Genomic DNA, 18,887 nt, shown 5'->3' on the forward strand with positions numbered 1-18,887 from the left:
GAAAAGGACGCTGCAGAATTTGTACATTAGCCTCATTTGTCATCTGAAACAGCTGGTGAGAACAGCCTTGGCGTGGAGGCGGTAGAGGTGGGGGGCGGGGATGGTCACGGCTCCCCCAGAGGGTGGAAAGGGAATAGGGTTGGGGAAGAGCCTGGACCAGACCCTTCCCCATCCACCCGGAGACTTTTCTCCTCCCGCCGCCCTAAACACGCCTCCCTTCCCTCACAGGGGAGGGGGAGCAGATGTTGCTGCTGAGAAGGGGACAGGTTGCATCAGATTAACTGAATTTTACGCTGTACACAAAATTAGCTGGAGAAATGAACCCAAAGGTGGCAGGAAGGGCACCTGGAACGACCAAGGGACAAATACAACAGGCGTCAACGTTTAGCACATCAAGGACCAACTCAGCTGTCTCCAAGGCACCAGCACTTCTTGCTGAGTCAGCCGTGATGGTCTGTGGTCCAAGGCACTGTTGGCGATCTGGCTACAGTGGCGTCTGGTGTCAGAGCCACTGGCCAGATCTAGAAAAATAATAAATAGAGAAAGCAAAATCTTTAGAGGTGAGAAGCCTGAGCCCTGGAACAATCAATATACGTGTCCTCTGTAAACAGTTAAACCGAACTGTGCTTTTCTGTGGATCCAGCGTGTCTCGAACGTCTTCCATATTCCTTCTTCCCTGGTGCGTATCCAGCCTTCCACGGTGGGTGGGAATACCGGGGTTTGGGCAGGCCTGTTGGCTAGACGTGGAGCCCTCCCTATTCCCGGTCCCAGTGGGTGAGGTGGACCTCGGCCCGGCCAGTCTGGGGGAGGACCTTGCGAGGTCCCACCACAACCTTCCCATTGTCCCGGTGCCGGCTTCTTCCAGCGGGGGCTTTGTGGGTATCACGCAGCTCTGAGGCCACTCTTCCTGGTAAGCCTTCACCTTACCCTCACCTGGACTCCAGGATGGCTGCTTCACACCGGTCCCCACCAGGCTTACACTTGCTCAATCCCTCCCCCTTGAACCAACACCCATGTTGGGCTCAGCAACCCTGTGTTTCTTCCCCTGCAGCTACTATGGTCCCACCCCCAGAAAAGATAGGCAGCTGAAGAGTGGGCCCAGCCCACCAGTCTGTCCACTGGCAATAACCCTGAGCTGGAGGAGGAGGTCAGAAGGTGAGAAACATAAAAGGGAAGGGCAGGAGGATAAAAGGGCAGGGAGCCTGTTGATGTGGGGTTGTAGGGAGGGTCAGGCAGGTCTCACAGATACAGAGGATGAGGGGTTAACTCTGGGGGGTTGGAAATGTATTAAAAATGAGCCTTGATGGAGTTCAGCTCACCTCTGTCCTTTTAGAAAATTTGTGTAGATACCAGCCATCATCCTGCCCCAGAAGGACAGCTCCTGGTGGACAGAATGAAGGTGAGAACGGACAGGAGAACCAGAATGAAAGTCGGCTGAACCAAGTCGGGTCCCAGAGCTGGGGGGGGTGGGACCCCCTCAGCTTTCCACCCCTGCCTGTTCTGGGCCCGCCCCCCCCATCTGAATGCCCCTGAGGCGGTCCCCTTACTCCCTTAGAGGTGGCACGTAACTGCAGAGGGCAGCTCTTGCCCTTGGAGCCCTCGGAACCGATGCCCCAGGGCCAACCTCAGCCAGACGAACGCAGTTGGAAGGGTCTCCTGCAGGCTGGACAGAGCAGGAGGTCACTGTGCCTCCTGCTCAGCGGCAGATGTCTGTCAGACGAGTACGGGGTCCGAGTAATGTTCAGTGGTAACCCAGGCGCTCAGGTGCTGCCCTCTGGAACCCCTAGCCAACGTGTGAGGTCACTGTCTCGCTTCAAGACAATGGTCAGGTGGTACAGGGTGGGGAAGGACCGTTTCATTCCAGGGTCCCTGTGCCCAACGTACGAGGTGTGGTGATGAATGGGGTCTTCTTTCTTGAACCCCTTCCCTTACCAGATCCATCAAGTACCTGATAGTGAGCCCTAGTCGTGGGAACCCAAAGGTGAGTTTTCCGGGATTCTGGGTTAGTATAGGATGGAGATGGCAGGAGGGAAGGGAGAGAAACTTAAGACATGCAAGAGAGGGGCCAGAGGGCTCGCGATGTAGGAAACAGGCACTGTCACCCTGTCCTGATGACTTGGTCCCTGCATCCTCCTCCCAGCATCTTTTTTTTTTCCTGGAACACATCTAGCTAGCGTATGTCATGCCTCTTCCTTTCAATAGGAAACTTCGCCCCATATCATCAACGTTCCATTAAGCCTACTCTTGAGAGATGGGAGCCTGGATGCCCCCGCCCGTTACTCCCCATGGCACGTGAAATCTAGATGAGGTCCGTGGACCTCTCTCCAGGCTAGAGATGGGACAGCTCTGTGCCAACATTTGGGTGTCCGTGCTGGGGGTCAGGGAGCAGGGCCGGCCAGGGATGGCCAAGTCCGCCTCAAAGAGTGACCCCTGGGGCCAGGGTGCAGGAAGAATAATGGGAAGAGGAGAGAGGGGAGCCCCTTCAGGTGGGGAGACACCGGGTCCTGCCACGTAGCCCCGCCCCCAGGACCCAGCCCAGGGCTCTAAATCCAGCACCGAATTGTGTAAGTGTCACTAGCACGGCCTCCTCCACTCCGCTGCCCTGGGCCCATCCCTGTCTCCCAGCCTCCCGCTGCGGCCAGTCCCCCAGGTCAATAATTTAGCCTGTTTATGGCCCGCTCCCGGGTGGCTTCCAGGGCCTGGCTCCCTGATCGCTTGCGGCTGCGTTTGAGTTTGCACAAGTCCTTGTCGAAAACTTCGCCCGAGCGCAGGGCTGACACCAGGTCATCAAACTCGCCGCCCTCGTCCAGCGCGCTGCTCGCATGCACCTTCCGCTGGCGCTGCCACCGCTCCCGCTCTCGCTGCTCCTTCAGCTGGAAGGGCGAGGAGGGCGGGTGAGAGGCCGCGGCCCAGCACATCCACCGCGGTCCAGGCCACAGACACCTGCCCTCCTTCGCGCGTTGACGCCTGGGCTGGGTCTACCAACTGGCCCCACTTTCCTCCTTGCTAGGGCACCCTGAGCCTCCCGCCGCCCACGCGCTCTCCACTCCCTCAGCCTTGCTCAGGCCCAGGCCCCAGCAGCACCCTCACCATGGCCTCCATGCGCGCCCGTCGTTCCTCCTCCTCCTTCCTTCTCCGCATGGCCTCCAGGTCCTGCCGGGCCTCCGAGAAGGCCTGCAGGAAGGTGTCGAAGATGCCGAAGAATTCATCCGGCTGCATCTTGCTGTCCTGCTCCCCAAAGTGCATCAGGGCCTTGGAGAACTGTTGAAGAGAAGGGTTGGTGGAGAGTCGCCCCCGAGCCTGGTGGGCAGTTGAGTTCCAGCCAGAGCAGAGCTCATCCAGGTGGGGGGACTTGGGGGGGCAGGGCTAGAGAAGGGAAGCCCCCCCCCCCCCATGTCATCAGGGTAAGGACAAGGCTGAAGGAAGGAAAGGCTTGAGGCTGACACCTGGGAGGTGGGAGACCCAGGCTGACTGACAGAGGCTGCCCAGAGTGACCTCTGGGTCTGTTAGGGCGTAGGTACAGGACCAGGAGCTGCAGACCTTGGGAAGCACTTCCTAAGGTCAGGACCACAAGGATGTCAGATCATCTAGTTATCGGGCTAGTTATTTAACCCCTCTGTGCCTCGGTTTCTTCATCTGTAAAATGGGGATAATAATAGGACCTACTTTATACTGTTAGGGGGGTGTTAAATGAGTTAGTGATGCAGAGTGCTAGCTAGCTACATGCCTGGCACTATTACTGAGAGCTACCATCTCTAATTCAACCTACTGAAAACCCTCTAAGAAAGCCCTCACTACTCTAAGTGTGCTCCCTGGACCAGCGGCATGGGTGTTTCCCGGGAGCTGGTTAGAAAGGCTGAATCTCAGGCTCCACCCCCGACCTCCTGAATGAGGACCCACATCTCAATAAGACTCCCACAGTTGGGGTCCAGAGGCGTGTCAGAGTGCAAAGCAGGAAGAGGCAGAGCAACCGAGAGCAAAGCTAGGCTCCGGCGTCAGGCTTCTAACCCAGCTCTGTCTGTCACAGCTGGGCAACCCTGGGCAAGTTACTTAACGTCTGTGGATCTCAGTGCACGTATCTGTGGAATGGGATAATAGCCTTTCAACAAACCCAGAAGGTAGGCGGTGAGACAGAGGATGGAAAACACTTCATGGGGCGCCTGACATCTGGTCAATGGACTGTGAACATTGCAACAGCGTTGCTGTCGCTTTTCTTGTAGGAGTGAGGAAACCCTTTCTCCTCAAAGCTCTGTGCCTCTGGGTGTGTCCCTTCTGGGCCACCTGTGGTAGGACCGGTGAAGACAGAGAGGGGTGGGGGTGGGGTCAGCCTGGGGGCTTGGGGCGCCCTTACCTTGGCCCTGGCTTCATTGAGCTGGTCCTCCAGCTCTGAGAAGCTGAAGCTGGAGACCGTGATGAAGTCGCTCATGACCGGGACAAACCTGTCCTTTGGATCCCACGCCTGGCGTTTCTGATATTCCAGCTCCTGAGGAGGGAGAGCCAAGTGCTGGTCAGACCAGTGCCAGGACGAGAGTCAGGAATGCTGGGACTCACCACATCCTCCACCCTCCTTGCTAATTGCAGGACACTGAGCCTTCCTTTGGAAGAGGGTACACCCTGGGTCTCAAATTCTAAGGGTGGCAAAGATTGTGAGGTATCGACCAGTACCCCCTGCCTCTATGCTTCCCTCGCCCCCGCTGCCATATTTCTTTCTCCAGATCCTGCTACCCAAAGCGTGGTCTGGGACCAGCAGCGTGAAATTTTAAGAAGCAGGCTCTCAGGCCCCACTCAGAATTAGAATCTGCATTTTAACAAGACCCTTGGGTGACTTGTGTGCCGATTAAATTGTGAGATGCATTTCCAAATCTCCCAGTTGATGCGATGCTGCTGGTTCATGGACCACGGACCACATTTTGGGTAGCACTTTAAAGCGCTATAAATTAGAAAGCAGCCCCCTGCCCCGTCCCCCCACTGCCATAATGGCAACAAAAGGTTCCTTCTCATACTTCTTTCTCTAAGCCCATTATCCCCTTAACCGCCTCCCCACATACGCCCAGTGAAGATGAGAAGGCTCTCTAGTTCCTAGATGGGAACAAAGGAGTGGGCCACCTCCACACTGGGCTAGAGACAGTATCATCTGAGAAGCCCTTAGATCAGGAATAGTAGAGATCTGGGTCTCCAACAACAAAAAAAGTATAGCCCCTGGGTCCTCTACTGGCCCAGGCAGGAAGTGAAGAGACATAAGAACTTCTGGGGACAGTGGTCCCCAGTGTCACACTAGGTGTTACCGGCCCTAAGTCGGCTTCCAAGGCATGCAGATCCTCTGTCCCATCGATTTGAATCAATCTTAAACGTGGCAGATTTCTCATTCACTCCACTCCACTGTACAGTGATAGGCTACAGTCTCAGATGGATGTCTCCTATTCAGAGTCTAAATTTAAGCTTTGGGTAATTCAGTTATCCTTTCCTGAGCACTCACTCTGTGCTACAGGCTGTACTTGCTGTGCCAGCTGTTCTGTCGCCCCAGCCAGGAGCTTTGGGTCACAGAGATGCATCAGACAGGGTCTGCATCTGGGGGGGGTGGGGGGGTCCACCCTCTGGCCCAGTGACGGGCAGCATCCCCTCAAACCCAGGCAGGCATAGATGATGTACTCACCACCTCGACTGCTCTGAGGCCCCTCCTGAGGTTGCCCACCTCCTTCTCCAGCTCTGCCAGGCTATGGGGGGGGCGGGGGGACACAGAGGGAGGGAGAGGAGCTGGGGTTAGTACAAGGCAGAGCAAACCCCAATGGCTTTGGGAGTCAGTGCACCCGGGTTCCAGCCCTGCTTTGGCTATTAACATGTTGCCCTGGCAAATCACCTCCCCTCTGTGCTCTTGTCTGTGCTTCTAGAAAATGACGGGTGAAACTTATGTCCTATAGATCCTTCTAGACCGGAAATGTCATGCTGCATATTGGAAGGTTTCCAACACATGGCCTCTGGCTTGGATTTATTTTTATTACCATCAGGTAATGCTCATAAGCTCTTAACATGGTATCTTGCCTGCAGTATACCTTTGATGTGTATTAGCTATTTACCTCTGCGTTTCTGCTTCTATTGGAGATGCTTCTATCAGCCTATATACGTTCAGGTCTGACTTCTCGCCTGTAGCAGATGCCCCTGGAGCCCGCCACCCCACCCCCGCCATCTCCTTGGACCATCCGTTGTAGTGGACAGCCCTGACTTCCAACCACTGAGCACTTTTTCTGCGGGCCAGAGCGTTACTGCCCACCCCCAGCCAGTGAGTGACAGGAGATGGTAGATGATGCCTATCTTACCCCTTGTGGGGATAATGGAGCGAGTGTCCTACACTGTCTCCCACACTCTGCAGAGGCAGGATTAAGCTCTGCTCGCCTGCAGTGGTAAGTGGCTTCACAACAACCCCATTGCCGGCATTCTCCCCATCCCTGTCACAGCTCCCCACTCCCCGCTTTGTTTCCTGAGAGAATCTCTGAAATGAGGATTTGAGAGCAAAGAGTGTCTTTCGTTGGGTTCTCCCAGAGCAGACCCCGAGATGCTGTTCATTCTGAGCCAGCTCAGAGCAGCCCCGAAGGAGGAAGTTTAGATGAGAGAGGGCGGGATCACAGGGAGAAGGCAGCCTCAAGAGGACCCCTTACTTGACTTTGGCGGCTTCTGGAAGGTGCTGCAGCTCAGAGGGCATGTTCAGGATGTCAGGGAAATGCTTCTCCAGGATCATGATCAGATAATGGAGCAAAGAGATGTTTCTGTGGGTGAAAGTCGGGTCAGGGGTACGGGGCCAAGGGAATTGGGAGTGAGGGTCCGGCGGAAACTAGGGTGAGGTGTTAGGGGGAAGTTGTGGCATATTTGGGGAGGGTAACGGGGAGGAGGGGAGAGGCCAGGGTGGGGTGAGACGGAGACTCCAGAAGCCGGCAGGTCGCACCTGTCGATGCTGGACTTGGTGTCGGCAATCTTGTTGAGGCTGGCCACCCGGAACCCGTAGGCGCTCCCACGCTGCCCTTTGTTCATGAAGTTGCCGATGGCCAGGACGACCTCTAGCATCTGCGCTAGACGCTTGCTGCGGATCAGCTCCCGGGAGGCCAGCAGGATGGCTGGGGGAGGAGGGACAGGTGATGATGCCACCACAAAGTCCAGAAAAGGCGCCGTTAAGTGTCAGCTTCAGAGGGGCAGAGGCTGTGCCCACAGCCCAGCAGACAATCTTCTCCACATCTACCTGCCTCCAGGGGAAGCAAACTCGCCAAAAGCCAATTCACCAAATAACCCTTTCTCAAAATGTGCCAACTCTTCCTAAGACTATATTGGAGAATGTATCATCTTTCCTTGCATATATTTAGACTCTTAACATATTCTTTCTGTGGATATATGCAAAAATATAATACTTTGGGCTTCCCTGGTGGCACAGCGGTTGAGAATCCACCTGCCAATACAGGGGACACGGGTTCGAGCCCTGGTCCGGGAACATCCCACATGCCGCAGAGCAACTAAGCCCGTGCACCGCAACGACTGAGCCTGCACGCTAGAGCCCGCAAGCCACACCTACTGAGCCTGTGTGCCACAACTACTGGAGCCTATGTGCCTAGAGCCCATGTTCCGCAACAAGAGAAGCCACTGCGGTGAGAAGCCCTCGCTCGCCGCAACTAGAGAAAGCCCGCACACAGCAACGAAGACCCACGCAGCCAAAAATAAATAAATTTATTAAAAAAAAAAATATATATATATATATATATATAAAATACTTTTACTTTTCTAAACCTAGTGATTAAAATTTTTAACTTCAGCATTTTACATACTAGGGGACTGTTTCTGCCTCTTTTGAAGTGCTGAATTTTGTTGATCTTTTTGGAAAGAAAAACATCCCTGTCAATTAAATTATAACATCATCAATTGCAGTATTTTCATATTTTTGTTTAAGATAATGGTGTGCTTTGCAGTTGATGGTGTCTTAGATTTGATTAAATAGGTTACTAGACAGCCTATTGAAAATCATTTAAAAGCATTTTCCAACCTTTAGGCATTTAAAAATTTCCCTCCAATCCCTTAAATGATACCTTTCTTGGAAATACAAACTAAGACTAACAGTAACCAAAACGTCAGTATTTCATTCTGATGTGGGTACTCTGGCCCTTCCTCAGTTATTCTGTATTTAATGGTGGATGTGCAGAATTAGGATACAAATCCTACACTGAAAATTCGGCTGCCAGTTATATGATTTTGGATTATTAAATGTGGTGAGAAGATCAAACCATTGTATTATGATCTTTGGCTTCTGCCAAATTGAACATTCCTTAAGATGCTGCTATGAAGATTAAATGCAAACCATTTGACTAAAAGTTTGCAAAACTCTTCAAAAGCAGTTAAAGTAACTGTAAAAAACAAAAAAAGCTGTAAAAAAATGAGTAAGAGGGCTTCCCTGGTGGCGCGGTGGTTGGGGGTCCGCCTGCCGATGCAGGGGACACGGGTTCGTGCCCTGGTCCAGGAGGATCCCACATGCCGCGGAGCGGCTGGGCCCGTGAGCCATGGCCGCTGGGCCTGCGCGTCCGGAGCCTGTGCTCCGCAACGGGAGAGGCCACAACAGTGAGAGGCCCACATACCACACACACACACACACAAAAAATGAGTAAGAGGTAAGGTTGGTCAGCGGCTTCTAAACTGAAACATCTGCCTATTCTGTGACCTAACAGTGGCAGTACTCTTGATGAATAATTGAATGGTTTCTAGTCTGTGTTTTTAAAAAATTCCATCTAGATTGGTTAAGTAAATTATGGTATATTCATACAATGGAATAAAACGCAGCACTGAAAATAAATTACCTACCGCTCCCTGTAATAATAGGGATAACTTACAACATAATGCTGAACAAAAGACCAGCATAAAATTATTTGTACTATGTTATTCCATTTACAGAAAGTTCAAGATAGACAGACCTTCAGAGGATTTGGAGGAAGTAATGTTTGAGAGGGAGACATGAAGAAGGGCTCTGGGGGACTGGAAACACTCCATTTCTTGACCTGCCTGCTGATCTCACAGGTGCATTCGCTTTTGGATGACTCATCAATTAGGACTCTTAGGATTTGTGTACTTTTCTATGTGCATATTTCAATAACAAGTTGTTTTGGCTTTTTTTTTTTTTTTTAAGTAAACTACTTCAGAGTTTCCGGCAACGCATACCGGTTGGGATAGTTTTTCTAAGGCTGATAGGCTGCTATTTGAAAAATCTGCAGAGGAATCCTAAAAATGCTAAAATGTTGGCAAAACAGAAACTGACAAGAGTTCAAAGGGAATCAGTGTAAATGGGAAAACTCCCATAATGCAATGCAGACATTTTAGATATAGTCATAATATATTCATGAATATATTCGTAAGAATGTTTACATGTGAAGCCACATTCATCTTGACTGTACTCAGTGCATATGTTCATAATGAGCACCGGTGAATTTGGTATATTCAGCAACGAACATATTCATGGAATATATTCAAGAATATGTTCATGAATATATTCATAGAAGAATTGGTAAATTTGTCAGATTTGATGAATTGGCCTTCGGCCAATTGACCCAGAGGCCCTGCCTGGGGAGGGAGGGATGCTGGGGACAGGGGTCAACAGCTCATCAACCAGCTGGGATAGGCCAAATCTTAGCTCTTCCAGGAATATTTCCTGGGAGAACTGGAGGGAGGAGCATGGACCCCCAACCCCTGCACGCTCCTCACCTCTCTGCCCCCAGTCAAGCCCACTGACCTGATTCTGTCAAATACCACTTCAGCCACCTGCCCCCACGTCTGGGACGGAAGAGACCTCCAGACCATTCTAGAACGGTAGCCGTGGCGATAGCGGAGTGACCGTTACTCTCCTCAGCAGGCTTTGCCATCCCAAACGCGTCTCACTCTGCTTAGCTCGATATTAAAGGGAAGCTCTTTCCTGAGCGTGCACTGATGACCTCTTCGGGAGAGTTTAGGAGTGAGCTCCTAGGAGCAGGAAATTATCTGAGAAAAAATCTACCTGGCGGCTAAACTGCTGTGGTTCCACAGATCCAGATGACAGGCGATTGCTCACTTTTGCTTCACTGACCCAAGAGACACAAATAGTTGAACACATGCCTTGGGCTGAACCCCTTTATCTGTGCCTCACGCCCCAAAGGCAGTCAGCAGCAGGACTCACCCATCACCAGGGAAGGAGGTGCCTTCAGACCTGCAGAGTCACTGTTGAACCCTTTCCTTCCCCCTCAGACCCGTTATCTATGATCACGCAGCCTGCAGACCCCTTGTTGCGCGCATGCACGTGCGTGGGTGTGCGTGTGTCCGTCCAGATTACAGAAAACGTCTGCCTCTAACCCTGCCACGCTCCACCTTACCCCGGGAATCCTCCTGAAGCAGCTCATCAAACTCCAGGAAGGACCATTCTCTGGCCTGGGCCTCCAAGGGAGTGCAGGCAGCTTGGTGTCCAGCAGAGGGGGCCCATGCTCTGCTCTGCCCCCAGCCTGCCCCCCAGCATCCTGGACACTGGCTCTCTCATTCCAATCTGCTGATCCTGTTCTCACCGCAGATGAGCCTCACAGCCTCTCCTGCTTCTTCCCTCTGGGCTCCTCACGGCTGCCCACCCTCCTGACCACCTGCCCTTCTCCCCAGCTCCCTGTGCCTCCGTCCTCTGCCATCCCCAGGCAGTTCCAGGGACATGCCCTCTGGGAAGTACTACAGGACAAGAGGGAAGGGATGGATTCTGAAGAATGACATCTGCGTTCCTATCCTGGCTCCACCACCTACCAGCAACACAGCCTTGGGCCACTAACATAGCCTCATCTTAGAGATGAGTGAATGGCCCCCGTAGCGTTGCGAGGACCACATGAGACCATCCACGTGGAGTGTTTCACACAGTACTTGGCATGTGGTTCTCGTTTAATTACAAAGTTCTCACCTGAAAAAGGTGGGAGGGGTTCCCCACCCCAGCAAATCAGATACCTCTGGGGATCCCGCTGCCCAATTTCCTACTTTCTTAGTAGCTCACACTTAAAATAACGTGTCCAAGGTCTTCTCTGCACCTAGGACCTCTCAAGCAGAGCAGTCTGTGCCCAGAAGTGTTCTAGGTGCTTAATGTCATCGTCATTTTTTCAGCATTTCTGTTCCAGGCTGGGGCAGATGTCAACAGACTCCCCGCCTTGGAGAGCCTGCATGCCGAGGCACGGGGAATGGGGTGCGTGGCCGGCATGTGTGCACGCGTACACAAGTGCATACATCTACAAAACTCATAGACTTACGTCTTGCCCTTGACTTTGGTTTTCTGGGGGCAATCAAGAATAAGGAAGGAGGTTTCCTCTGTGCCTGTCCATTGCCTCCCACCCCCAGGTCTCCTCCTCAGCCCTCAGCCATACCTTCCACTTTGGGCTTGGCCTCGGCCAGCCGCTCCTGGAACTTCTTTTTGAAGAAGAGGGCCTGCAGCCGCTGCTGGTAGTGGTCGATCCTGTGGACAGGGCGGGCTGCATCGTGAGGCAGCACCCCCGCCCCCCGCAACCAGCCCCCAACCCCAGAGCAGCTCCAGCCCCCTCCTTGGCCCGCCCACCGCCGCCCCCTCCTGGCCGCGCCTGCTGCCCCCGACCTGCTCATCTCATAGAGGAAGCGGTCCGCACGGGCCATCCGCTCTATCTCATGCTTGTGCTCCTCCAGGAGGTCAATGTCACTCTTCTCCGGGATGAACTTGAGGAGCTGCAAAGGGCAGGTGATGGTCAGACAGGAAACAGGTGAGAAGCTGACATGGGGGGTGGGCAGCCCATGGAAGCCCACACACTGACCAGGCTCAAGATGGGGAGGGCCCCCCATAAAAGAGAGGTGCATCCTCATGGGGGTGGTTTATGTTTCACCTGCCCCAAGGGGACACAAGACACCCAGCTCTAGACTTCCTTCTTTTTATTTTAGTTTTTTGACTTTTTAAAATTGAGATATAACTTACCTACAGTAAAGTGTACTTGTTCTTAAGTGTACAGCTCAATGATTTTTTTCTTTTACTTTTTTTCTTTTTTTTTTTTTTTGCGGTACGCGGGCCTCTCACTGTTGTGGCCTCTCCCGTTGCAGAGCACAGGCTCTGGACACGCAGGCTCAGCGGCCATGGCTCACGGGCCCAGCCGCTCCGCGGCATGTGGGATCCTCCCGGACCAGGGCACGAACCCGTGTCCCCTGCATCAGCAGGTGGACTCTCAACCACTGTGCCACCAGGGAAGCCCGATTTTTTTCTTTTTAAACCAACTTTATTAAGGTATAATTTACATAAAATAAAATGCATCCATTTTAAATGTGCAATTCAATGAATTTTGACAAAACTATCCACCCACTGAACCACCATCCAGATTAAACTAAGATTTCCATCCCCGTAGAAAGGTCCCTTGTGCTACTTCAGTAACCAAGCCACCCCCATCCCCCAGTGTAGCCTCTCAGCTGAACTCTATCACCTTAGATAAAACTTGGCTATTCTTGCGCTTCATACACATGGACGCATGCAGCGTGTTCTCTCTGGGGTCTGGCTTCTTTCACTCAACATAACCTCTGAGCCTCCTCCATGTAGTTATTGGTAATCCATTTTTTATTCATTGCTGAGCACTATTCTATCGTAGGAATATACCACAGTCTGTTCACTTTGCTCCTGATAGACAGCTGAGTTGTTCACAGTTTGCGGGGTTTTATAAATAAAATTGTTATAAATATTCCCATAGTTGGTGTTTGTACCCAGTAGGACTGTTGGGCACTAAGATAGGTAGGTGTACTGCCAAATCGTTTTCCAAAATGGTTCTACCCAATGAGAGTTCCGGTTGCTTCCTATCCTTGCCAACCCCCAGCACTGTTGGCCTTTTCAATTTTAGCTGTTTAGGGGGGTGGATGGTGCTACCTCACTGTGATTTTCCATATTTCTCTGATGACTGATAGTATTGAACCATTTGGAAATTCTCTTTCATGAAGTACCTATTCAAGTCTTTTGCTCATTTTTAAGTTGTTTGTCATTTTTCTCACTGATTTGTGAAGTTCTTTGTTCTGAATATGAGATCTTTGTGACCTATACATAAAGCAAAGGTCTCCTAAAGCTTGGCTTGCCTTTTCACTCTAGTAATAGTGCCTTTTGATCGACGGAGTTCTTAATTTTCATGTCCAATTGATGGTGGTTTTGCTTGGTGTTTTCTGGGTTTCTCTTGAAGGACACAACAGACTGATGTGGTAGAGATTTGGGGGAGATACGGTTATGGGTCACTGCCTTTGCCCTGAGGCCCATGGCGGGGTGGGGGGTCACTCCTCATATATTTCTGGGGGCCTCAATCCCCTGAAAAAAGATGCAGCCTTTTCTGGTCTCTCCTCAGAAAGGTTGGCCCAGGGAAGTTTCTATAAACCTCTCCCTCACTCCTCCAGCCCCCAGCCCGATTTTTCCTTGACCTAAGAGACTCGGCCTCCCTGGGGGCCGTCAGGAAGGGGTCCGGCCACCCCCTAGTTTCAGGGGCCTCACCTGCTCCAGCATGTCCTTAGCGAGGTCCTCCTGCTCGTCCATCATCAAGATGGCCTGCCGGATCTCCTCGTTAGACAGCTTCAACCTAAGGCAAAAACCCCACCTTGAGCAGCCTGGCCTGGCCCCTCTGCTCAGGACAGACCCCAGACCTTCTCCTTCAGAAGCCAGTGCCCGGGCCTTCTCTCTCTCGCTTCCATTTGATAGCACTCCCTCCTCTGCAAAGCCTTCTCAGACTAAACTCACACGGTTCACTCTATAACTCAATCCTGAGATACTTCAGTCTCTAGAGACGTGAGTCTCTGGTTTCTTGCTTGAGTCTCCATCCTAATGGATAGGGACATTTGGGAGGAAAAGGGCCATCGTCAGCGTAGACTGAGACAGGGCGAGGAGTTTCTGATCCCTCTTCCCATGCCGGAAATACCCACGGCATCTCCACGGGAGGATGGGAATATGGGCAGGTCACTAAGGGGGCAGTTTCCTGTTTCCTTCAAGACAGAACAGGTCTCAGTCTTCTGACAGCGCCTCGGGTCCCGCACAGCTGTTCCAGCACGTCTTGCTGTCTGGGAGAGGGAGAAGCAACCCCCTACACACACGTGTGCACACACACACACACACGTGTGCACACACACACACACACAGCCCCTCCAGATGCACACCCATTGGGGGGCCCTGGGGAAGCATTAAGGGGGAGAAACTGAGGCTTAGGACCTTGTGGAGAGGAAAGCGGGGATGGACGGCCCGGGGCAGCTGGGGCAGTGCTAAGAATAGTACGGGAGGCGGGGACCTCTGACCCCGGCTCTGGCGGGAGGCCCCGCACAGAAGCTATGCTGTTAGTGCAGATACTGCCCTGTTTGTTCTGCAGCCGCGGGAAATGCTTGGGGGCTGAGATCATGCTGCTCTGTGGCCTGAGCCGAGCGGGGCCCTCCACGGGCTTAGAGCAACTCCGCTGCCAAACGCTGACCAGGCTGGTCAGGGGCCGCGTGATGGGGCAGTTTCCTGTCTGCAGAGCCCCTCACTGCCGCTCAGCATGGGCTCCCGGGAGAGGGTTCGAGATCAGGGGTCCCGTGCCGCCCCAGGGGACAGCCAGGAGACGGGGGGGGGAGGCCAGATACTGCTATCACCCCATTCCTCTGCCAGGCACCTCTCTCCCCCAGGCACTCAGCTCCATCATATTTCTCTCTAGCCCCAGCTCAGGCCTCTGCTTCCTGGGGACCCAGTCCCTCCCACCTGCAACCTACTGTGGAGCAGCGGCCGTAGAGGCAGGGCGAGCACCTACTTGGAGAGAAGGATGATGCAGTTCTGCGCCCTCCGGCCGTCGATGACCGACAGCTCTTTGACCTTGCGCGAGGCCAGGTAGATGTCCTCCGTGGAGCCCAACTCTTTCTGCAACCGACAAGCCAAGTACAAAGGGTGAAGTGTGTGTTTTCCCCAGTCCTCTTTCTGCCTACCCCCTACCCAGGAGCCACCCCCGTGACAAGCAGGGAATGCTCCTGGTGTGAGCGGAAGAAAGAGAGGGAAAGAAAAAGACAGGAGAGAGAGAGGAGGGTGGTTAATATCTGACTCCAATAGGAGGCTCTGGGGCTTCACCCTGGGCTAGACTGGGTCGGGGGCAATAAGAAGACCCTTTATCAGAGACTGCCCTCTGTGGGCAAACTAGACGGGGAGTGACTGACCCCTGTGGCTGTGTAGTGTGATCTACACTGTGTCCCAGACAATCAACCCTTACCCCACCCCAGCCCACCCAGAGAGCCTCCCCAATCTTATGACGAGAAGCTGGTTCCAAATCCCCTTAAGGTCACAGTTCCTGGACCCCTCCCTGGGGACTTCAGGCACAGCCCAGTGTGCCCAGGGTGGAGGGCATCCATAAGTTCAGAGGTGGGGAAACTTGAGGCACAACTCCCTGCAAAGTTCTCTCCTCTGGGGTTCCAGCGGGCAGTTCCCAAGAAATCAAAGATCCCCTGGCCTTCTCTTGGCCCCTGGTGAGATAGACAGGAGACTGTTTCTTCCTTTGGGAGGTCCTTCCAAGCACATGCTCCAGGTTGGACGACTCCAGGGGCTGCCACTCACATCACTGTCTTTGTGAATTGTGCCCCCGGAATTGTTCAGTGCCTAGCCTGTGCAGTCTTACAGGACGGCCTTGCCTTGGGCCTAGTGGGTAAGACATGAGACCTAGAAGCTTTCTCTTCACCCCAGTAGACATTCACCTCCACTGCTGGTAGGGGTCTGCTCGCATTAGCTCCCTTCCCTACATTTCTGCTTTTTCTTTGGGGACACTCCCTGACGCCACCCTGTTAAGATGGGTAAAAAGGCAGAAGGTAGAACTGACAAGCCCTCTCTTTTGGGCCCAGTACAGGGCAGCAGCCCAGCACAGCGGTTAAAAGTTGGAGTGCCCAGAGCCCCAGGAGTGACTCACCTGATGGCAAGGATTAGTTATCAGCTCCTAGGCAGGTAACAGCCACAGCCAATAGAGAATTAAACATGCACAACGTTAGCCAAGAGGTCTGGGGACCCAAGAACAGTAGGAGAGACATGGGGAACCCCTCAGCATCTACCGTCTGCCCCACCCCAGTGAGACCCCCATGGTCGGAGGTGGAGACCTGCCAGTAGCACTGAACGGGAGCTGCAGACATGCACTCAGAGAAGCCAGGCCAAGCAGAGGACAGGCAGCCTCTCCTGAGTGCCCCGTGCCCAGGGGGACCACCACTCCCCAGTCGGACCAGGCCCCCGAACTGCCCCTCCCCAGGCCTCAGCTGCAGTTCTTCCTGCTCCTCTGCTGGGAATCCGCCCAGAGGGCATTCCTGCACCCCCGCATCTTTCAAAATAGGGGAGGAGACCCAACCACGACCGAACTTGAGCTGAAAGCACGTGAAAGTTGCATTCACTGAGACAGAGAAGAGCAGGCGTCCCTGAACTTTGCTCCTTATCCTTTGTCCCTTGTCTGTCTTTTGATCTCCAAGGGAGCAGACGGGGCAGAGCCCACCCCTGGTCCTCCCTTCCTGACCCGGGTGAGGTTGAAGTCACTAACTCAGGACACGCAGAGGGAAGACCACGCTCATAGGCCCGTCCCTGTCCCACGCACCCCGGACCCCAAGACAGAAAGAGGAGGCGACCAGGGCAGCACAGGCTCTGGGTCTCCTGCCTTGCTGCTGTGAATTCAACACCCCAGAGTCCGGGCGACCTGCAGAGTGACAGTAGTGCAGGTGAGCCCAGCCCTGAAACAGGGCGCTGGACTGAGCAGGCTTAGAGAGATGAGGGGAGACAGAGCAGGGCGCTGTCCGTCTTCACTCCGCTCCACTCCCCAAACTGGGAGGCCCCAGGCCCAGCCTGTCCTAAACCCCGGAGTCCCTCTTTCCCCCCAGCCCCCACTGTAGCCCTACCTCAGGGCCCTGGAGACTGGGTGGGCCAGGCTGGAACCCTGGCCCAGAGGAAGACTCTCAAAATAGGGGGAGGCGTGTGCTCGCCCAGGACTGACATCCCCCCGGCACACACTCCCTCCATCCCTGGCTCGGGAGCACTGATCACAGGAGCAGCAAATGCTCCAGAGAACTTCTTCCTGCCCCAGCCGGGCCGCAGCTGCTGCCCGTACCATGCCAGCTGGACATGGGCACAGGGCTTCCTGGAATTAGGGGTCAAGGATCAGAGGCCTAGAGCACCTACATTTAAGTTAAACAAACAACCATCTGGTTTCCCTAGACCCCTAAGGCAGGGCCAGAGCCCCGCCCTCCCTGCACCCCTTTGGCTGGTTGCCCAGGAGAGTCACACGAGCTCTTGGTCCTGCCCGCCCTCAGGAAGGGTCATCCACAGCTCTGGCCTCGGCAGAAAGCCCTGGGGAGACCGGCCATGACATGCTGCCTCTGCCGAGGAGCCATGAGGGCCCAGACCCCACTCACAGGCACCTGGGGAAGTCCTCAGGGCTGGAACCTGAAGTCAGTGGAGGAAACATGGGAGAAGACAGCACAGCCTGGAGAGGAAACAACTCCTGGGAGGCGGGCCAGAGACGAAGCAAACGCTCCGAGGCCTCTAGGCTGCTAATGCCCAGGTTGGACCTCGGAGGATGGCCCCCAGCTCTGCAATGCAGATTCCTGGGCCCTCACATTCATGGGAGGGTGAGGTTGGAGAATCGGCATTTTCGGCCAACCCAGCAGGTACTGCCTCAGGAGCACGCGCGTCCTGACACCAAGCCCTGTCCTGCCTCGGGAGGAGCAGGCTTGCTGGTCAGCCTCTGTACACAGTGTCTGCAGAGCAGAGCCAGGGCCTCTCTTGGCCAACCCCAGCCTCAGCCCCAGCCCCGCAGTGTGACCTGAAGCAGCTCCACCTTCCTTGAAACATTAACGTCCTCTGCTCGACTCCTGGGAGTGTTGGGAGACGAAAGTATAGCAGAAAATGTGGTGGAAAAGTTATAATGCCTTGTAGGTGTAGTTCCTAGGTCCCAGGGCCAGAGAAAAGAGCAAGGTCAACAGTGGCCTGGCCCTGCTACTCCACCTCCAGTGCTCCAAGACCAAAGAGAGAAATGGACAACGTATCACTTCACCACTTGATGTGCAAATACAAACTAGTACAGTGGGATGTTTCCCCCTATGCACTGCACCCCACTAACTCATATCTATGTCCCCAGAAAGAACATGGTACCTGATAAAGAAAAAAATCAATTCAGTATATGTGGAAGGGAGAGGGAGGGAGGAAGAGAGGAAGGGAGGGGCTGAGGGTTGAGTTCAAAGGGTGTGTGTGAAGTCAAGACTCAAGACGCTAGAGGGGGCAGGGTGTTACCTGATGCCTCTGATAAGCTGAAAACATTTTTTCAAAGTCCGCGAGGTCCAGAATCCGAAACACCTGCATGTCATCAATCTCATTCCATATGGTGCCAGGGACACGTTCCTAAGATTCAGGGAAGGGAGGAGACCCCGTGGCTGACTCAGCTCCCTCATGATGGAGATGCGCGATGCCTCCCTAACCCCACCTGTCCTCCAGGTGCACACAGGCCCATAGCCAGGCTCTCAGACCTTCAGAAGGGGGTCGATTCCTCCCCCTCCCCTCCTCTTCGATACTCTGCTCCAGGGGAGAGGCCACAGGCAATCTCCTTCTCCTCCTTTTCACCTGGGGCTACATGTAAGCATGTTCCAGAAATCAAGGGAGTGCTGGAGTGATGGGTGGGCAAGTATGAGAGTATGAAACTCCTTCCAGAAAAACCAAACCAAACCAGTGTTCTCAGAGGAAGAGTGCCCACACACACTTGGGCTCCTCAAATCTTCAGGGCTGACTGTATTTCCTGTATCTGAGGTGGTCATTTTCTCTCCCAGTGGTCTTCCTCCCACTTTCCCAGATTCCCAGAAAGTGGACGAATGCCAAAGGCTGGGACATCCTGGCCCCTTTTTAGTGACTGCTCAGGCCAGCAAGACTC

At 53.7% G+C, this 18,887-nt stretch overlaps 2 protein-coding genes across 7 annotated transcripts in view; one reads left to right on the forward strand and one right to left on the reverse strand.

Moving 5' to 3' along the window:
- The window catches only part of MOCS1 (molybdenum cofactor synthesis 1), a 45,182-nt gene extending 36,711 nt beyond the window's left edge, over positions 1-8,471 (forward strand). The window contains exons 12-17 of one of the 2 annotated variants that reach the window (XR_009520824.1): positions 1,052-1,155; positions 1,334-1,399; positions 1,936-1,981; positions 5,919-6,005; positions 6,100-6,398; positions 6,998-8,471. The gene's annotated coding sequence lies outside the window, so the exon portion shown is untranslated. Of the gene's footprint in view, positions 1-1,051; positions 1,156-1,333; positions 1,400-1,935; positions 1,982-3,010; positions 3,112-5,918; positions 6,006-6,099; positions 6,399-6,997 lie in introns of those variants that run through there. The other variant, XR_009520825.1, reaches the window with a different exon arrangement.
- DAAM2 (dishevelled associated activator of morphogenesis 2) overlaps positions 96-18,887 on the reverse strand; it is a 113,728-nt gene continuing 94,936 nt past the window's right edge. For 3 of the 5 annotated variants that reach the window (XM_060021864.1, XM_060021866.1, XM_060021865.1), the window contains exons 15-26: positions 18,257-18,364; positions 15,903-15,929; positions 14,766-14,872; positions 13,490-13,574; positions 11,603-11,709; positions 11,379-11,467; positions 6,938-7,106; positions 6,654-6,761; positions 5,654-5,714; positions 4,352-4,483; positions 3,091-3,261; positions 96-2,873 (exon numbers count right to left, since the gene is read on the reverse strand). In XM_060021864.1, coding sequence (XP_059877847.1) covers positions 2,652-2,873; positions 3,091-3,261; positions 4,352-4,483; positions 5,654-5,714; positions 6,654-6,761; positions 6,938-7,106; positions 11,379-11,467; positions 11,603-11,709; positions 13,490-13,574; positions 14,766-14,872; positions 15,903-15,929; positions 18,257-18,364 — 1,386 coding nt within the window. In that variant the 3' untranslated portion in view covers positions 96-2,651. The remainder of the gene's footprint in view (positions 2,874-3,090; positions 3,262-4,351; positions 4,484-5,653; positions 5,715-6,653; positions 6,762-6,937; positions 7,107-11,378; positions 11,468-11,602; positions 11,710-13,489; positions 13,575-14,765; positions 14,873-15,902; positions 15,930-18,256; positions 18,365-18,887) is intronic. The other 2 variants (XR_009520823.1, XM_060021867.1) reach the window with 2 other exon arrangements.

The sequence above is a fragment of the Delphinus delphis genome, chromosome 10 (assembly GCF_949987515.2).
Source record: "Delphinus delphis chromosome 10, mDelDel1.2, whole genome shotgun sequence".
NCBI lineage: Eukaryota > Metazoa > Chordata > Mammalia > Artiodactyla > Delphinidae > Delphinus > Delphinus delphis.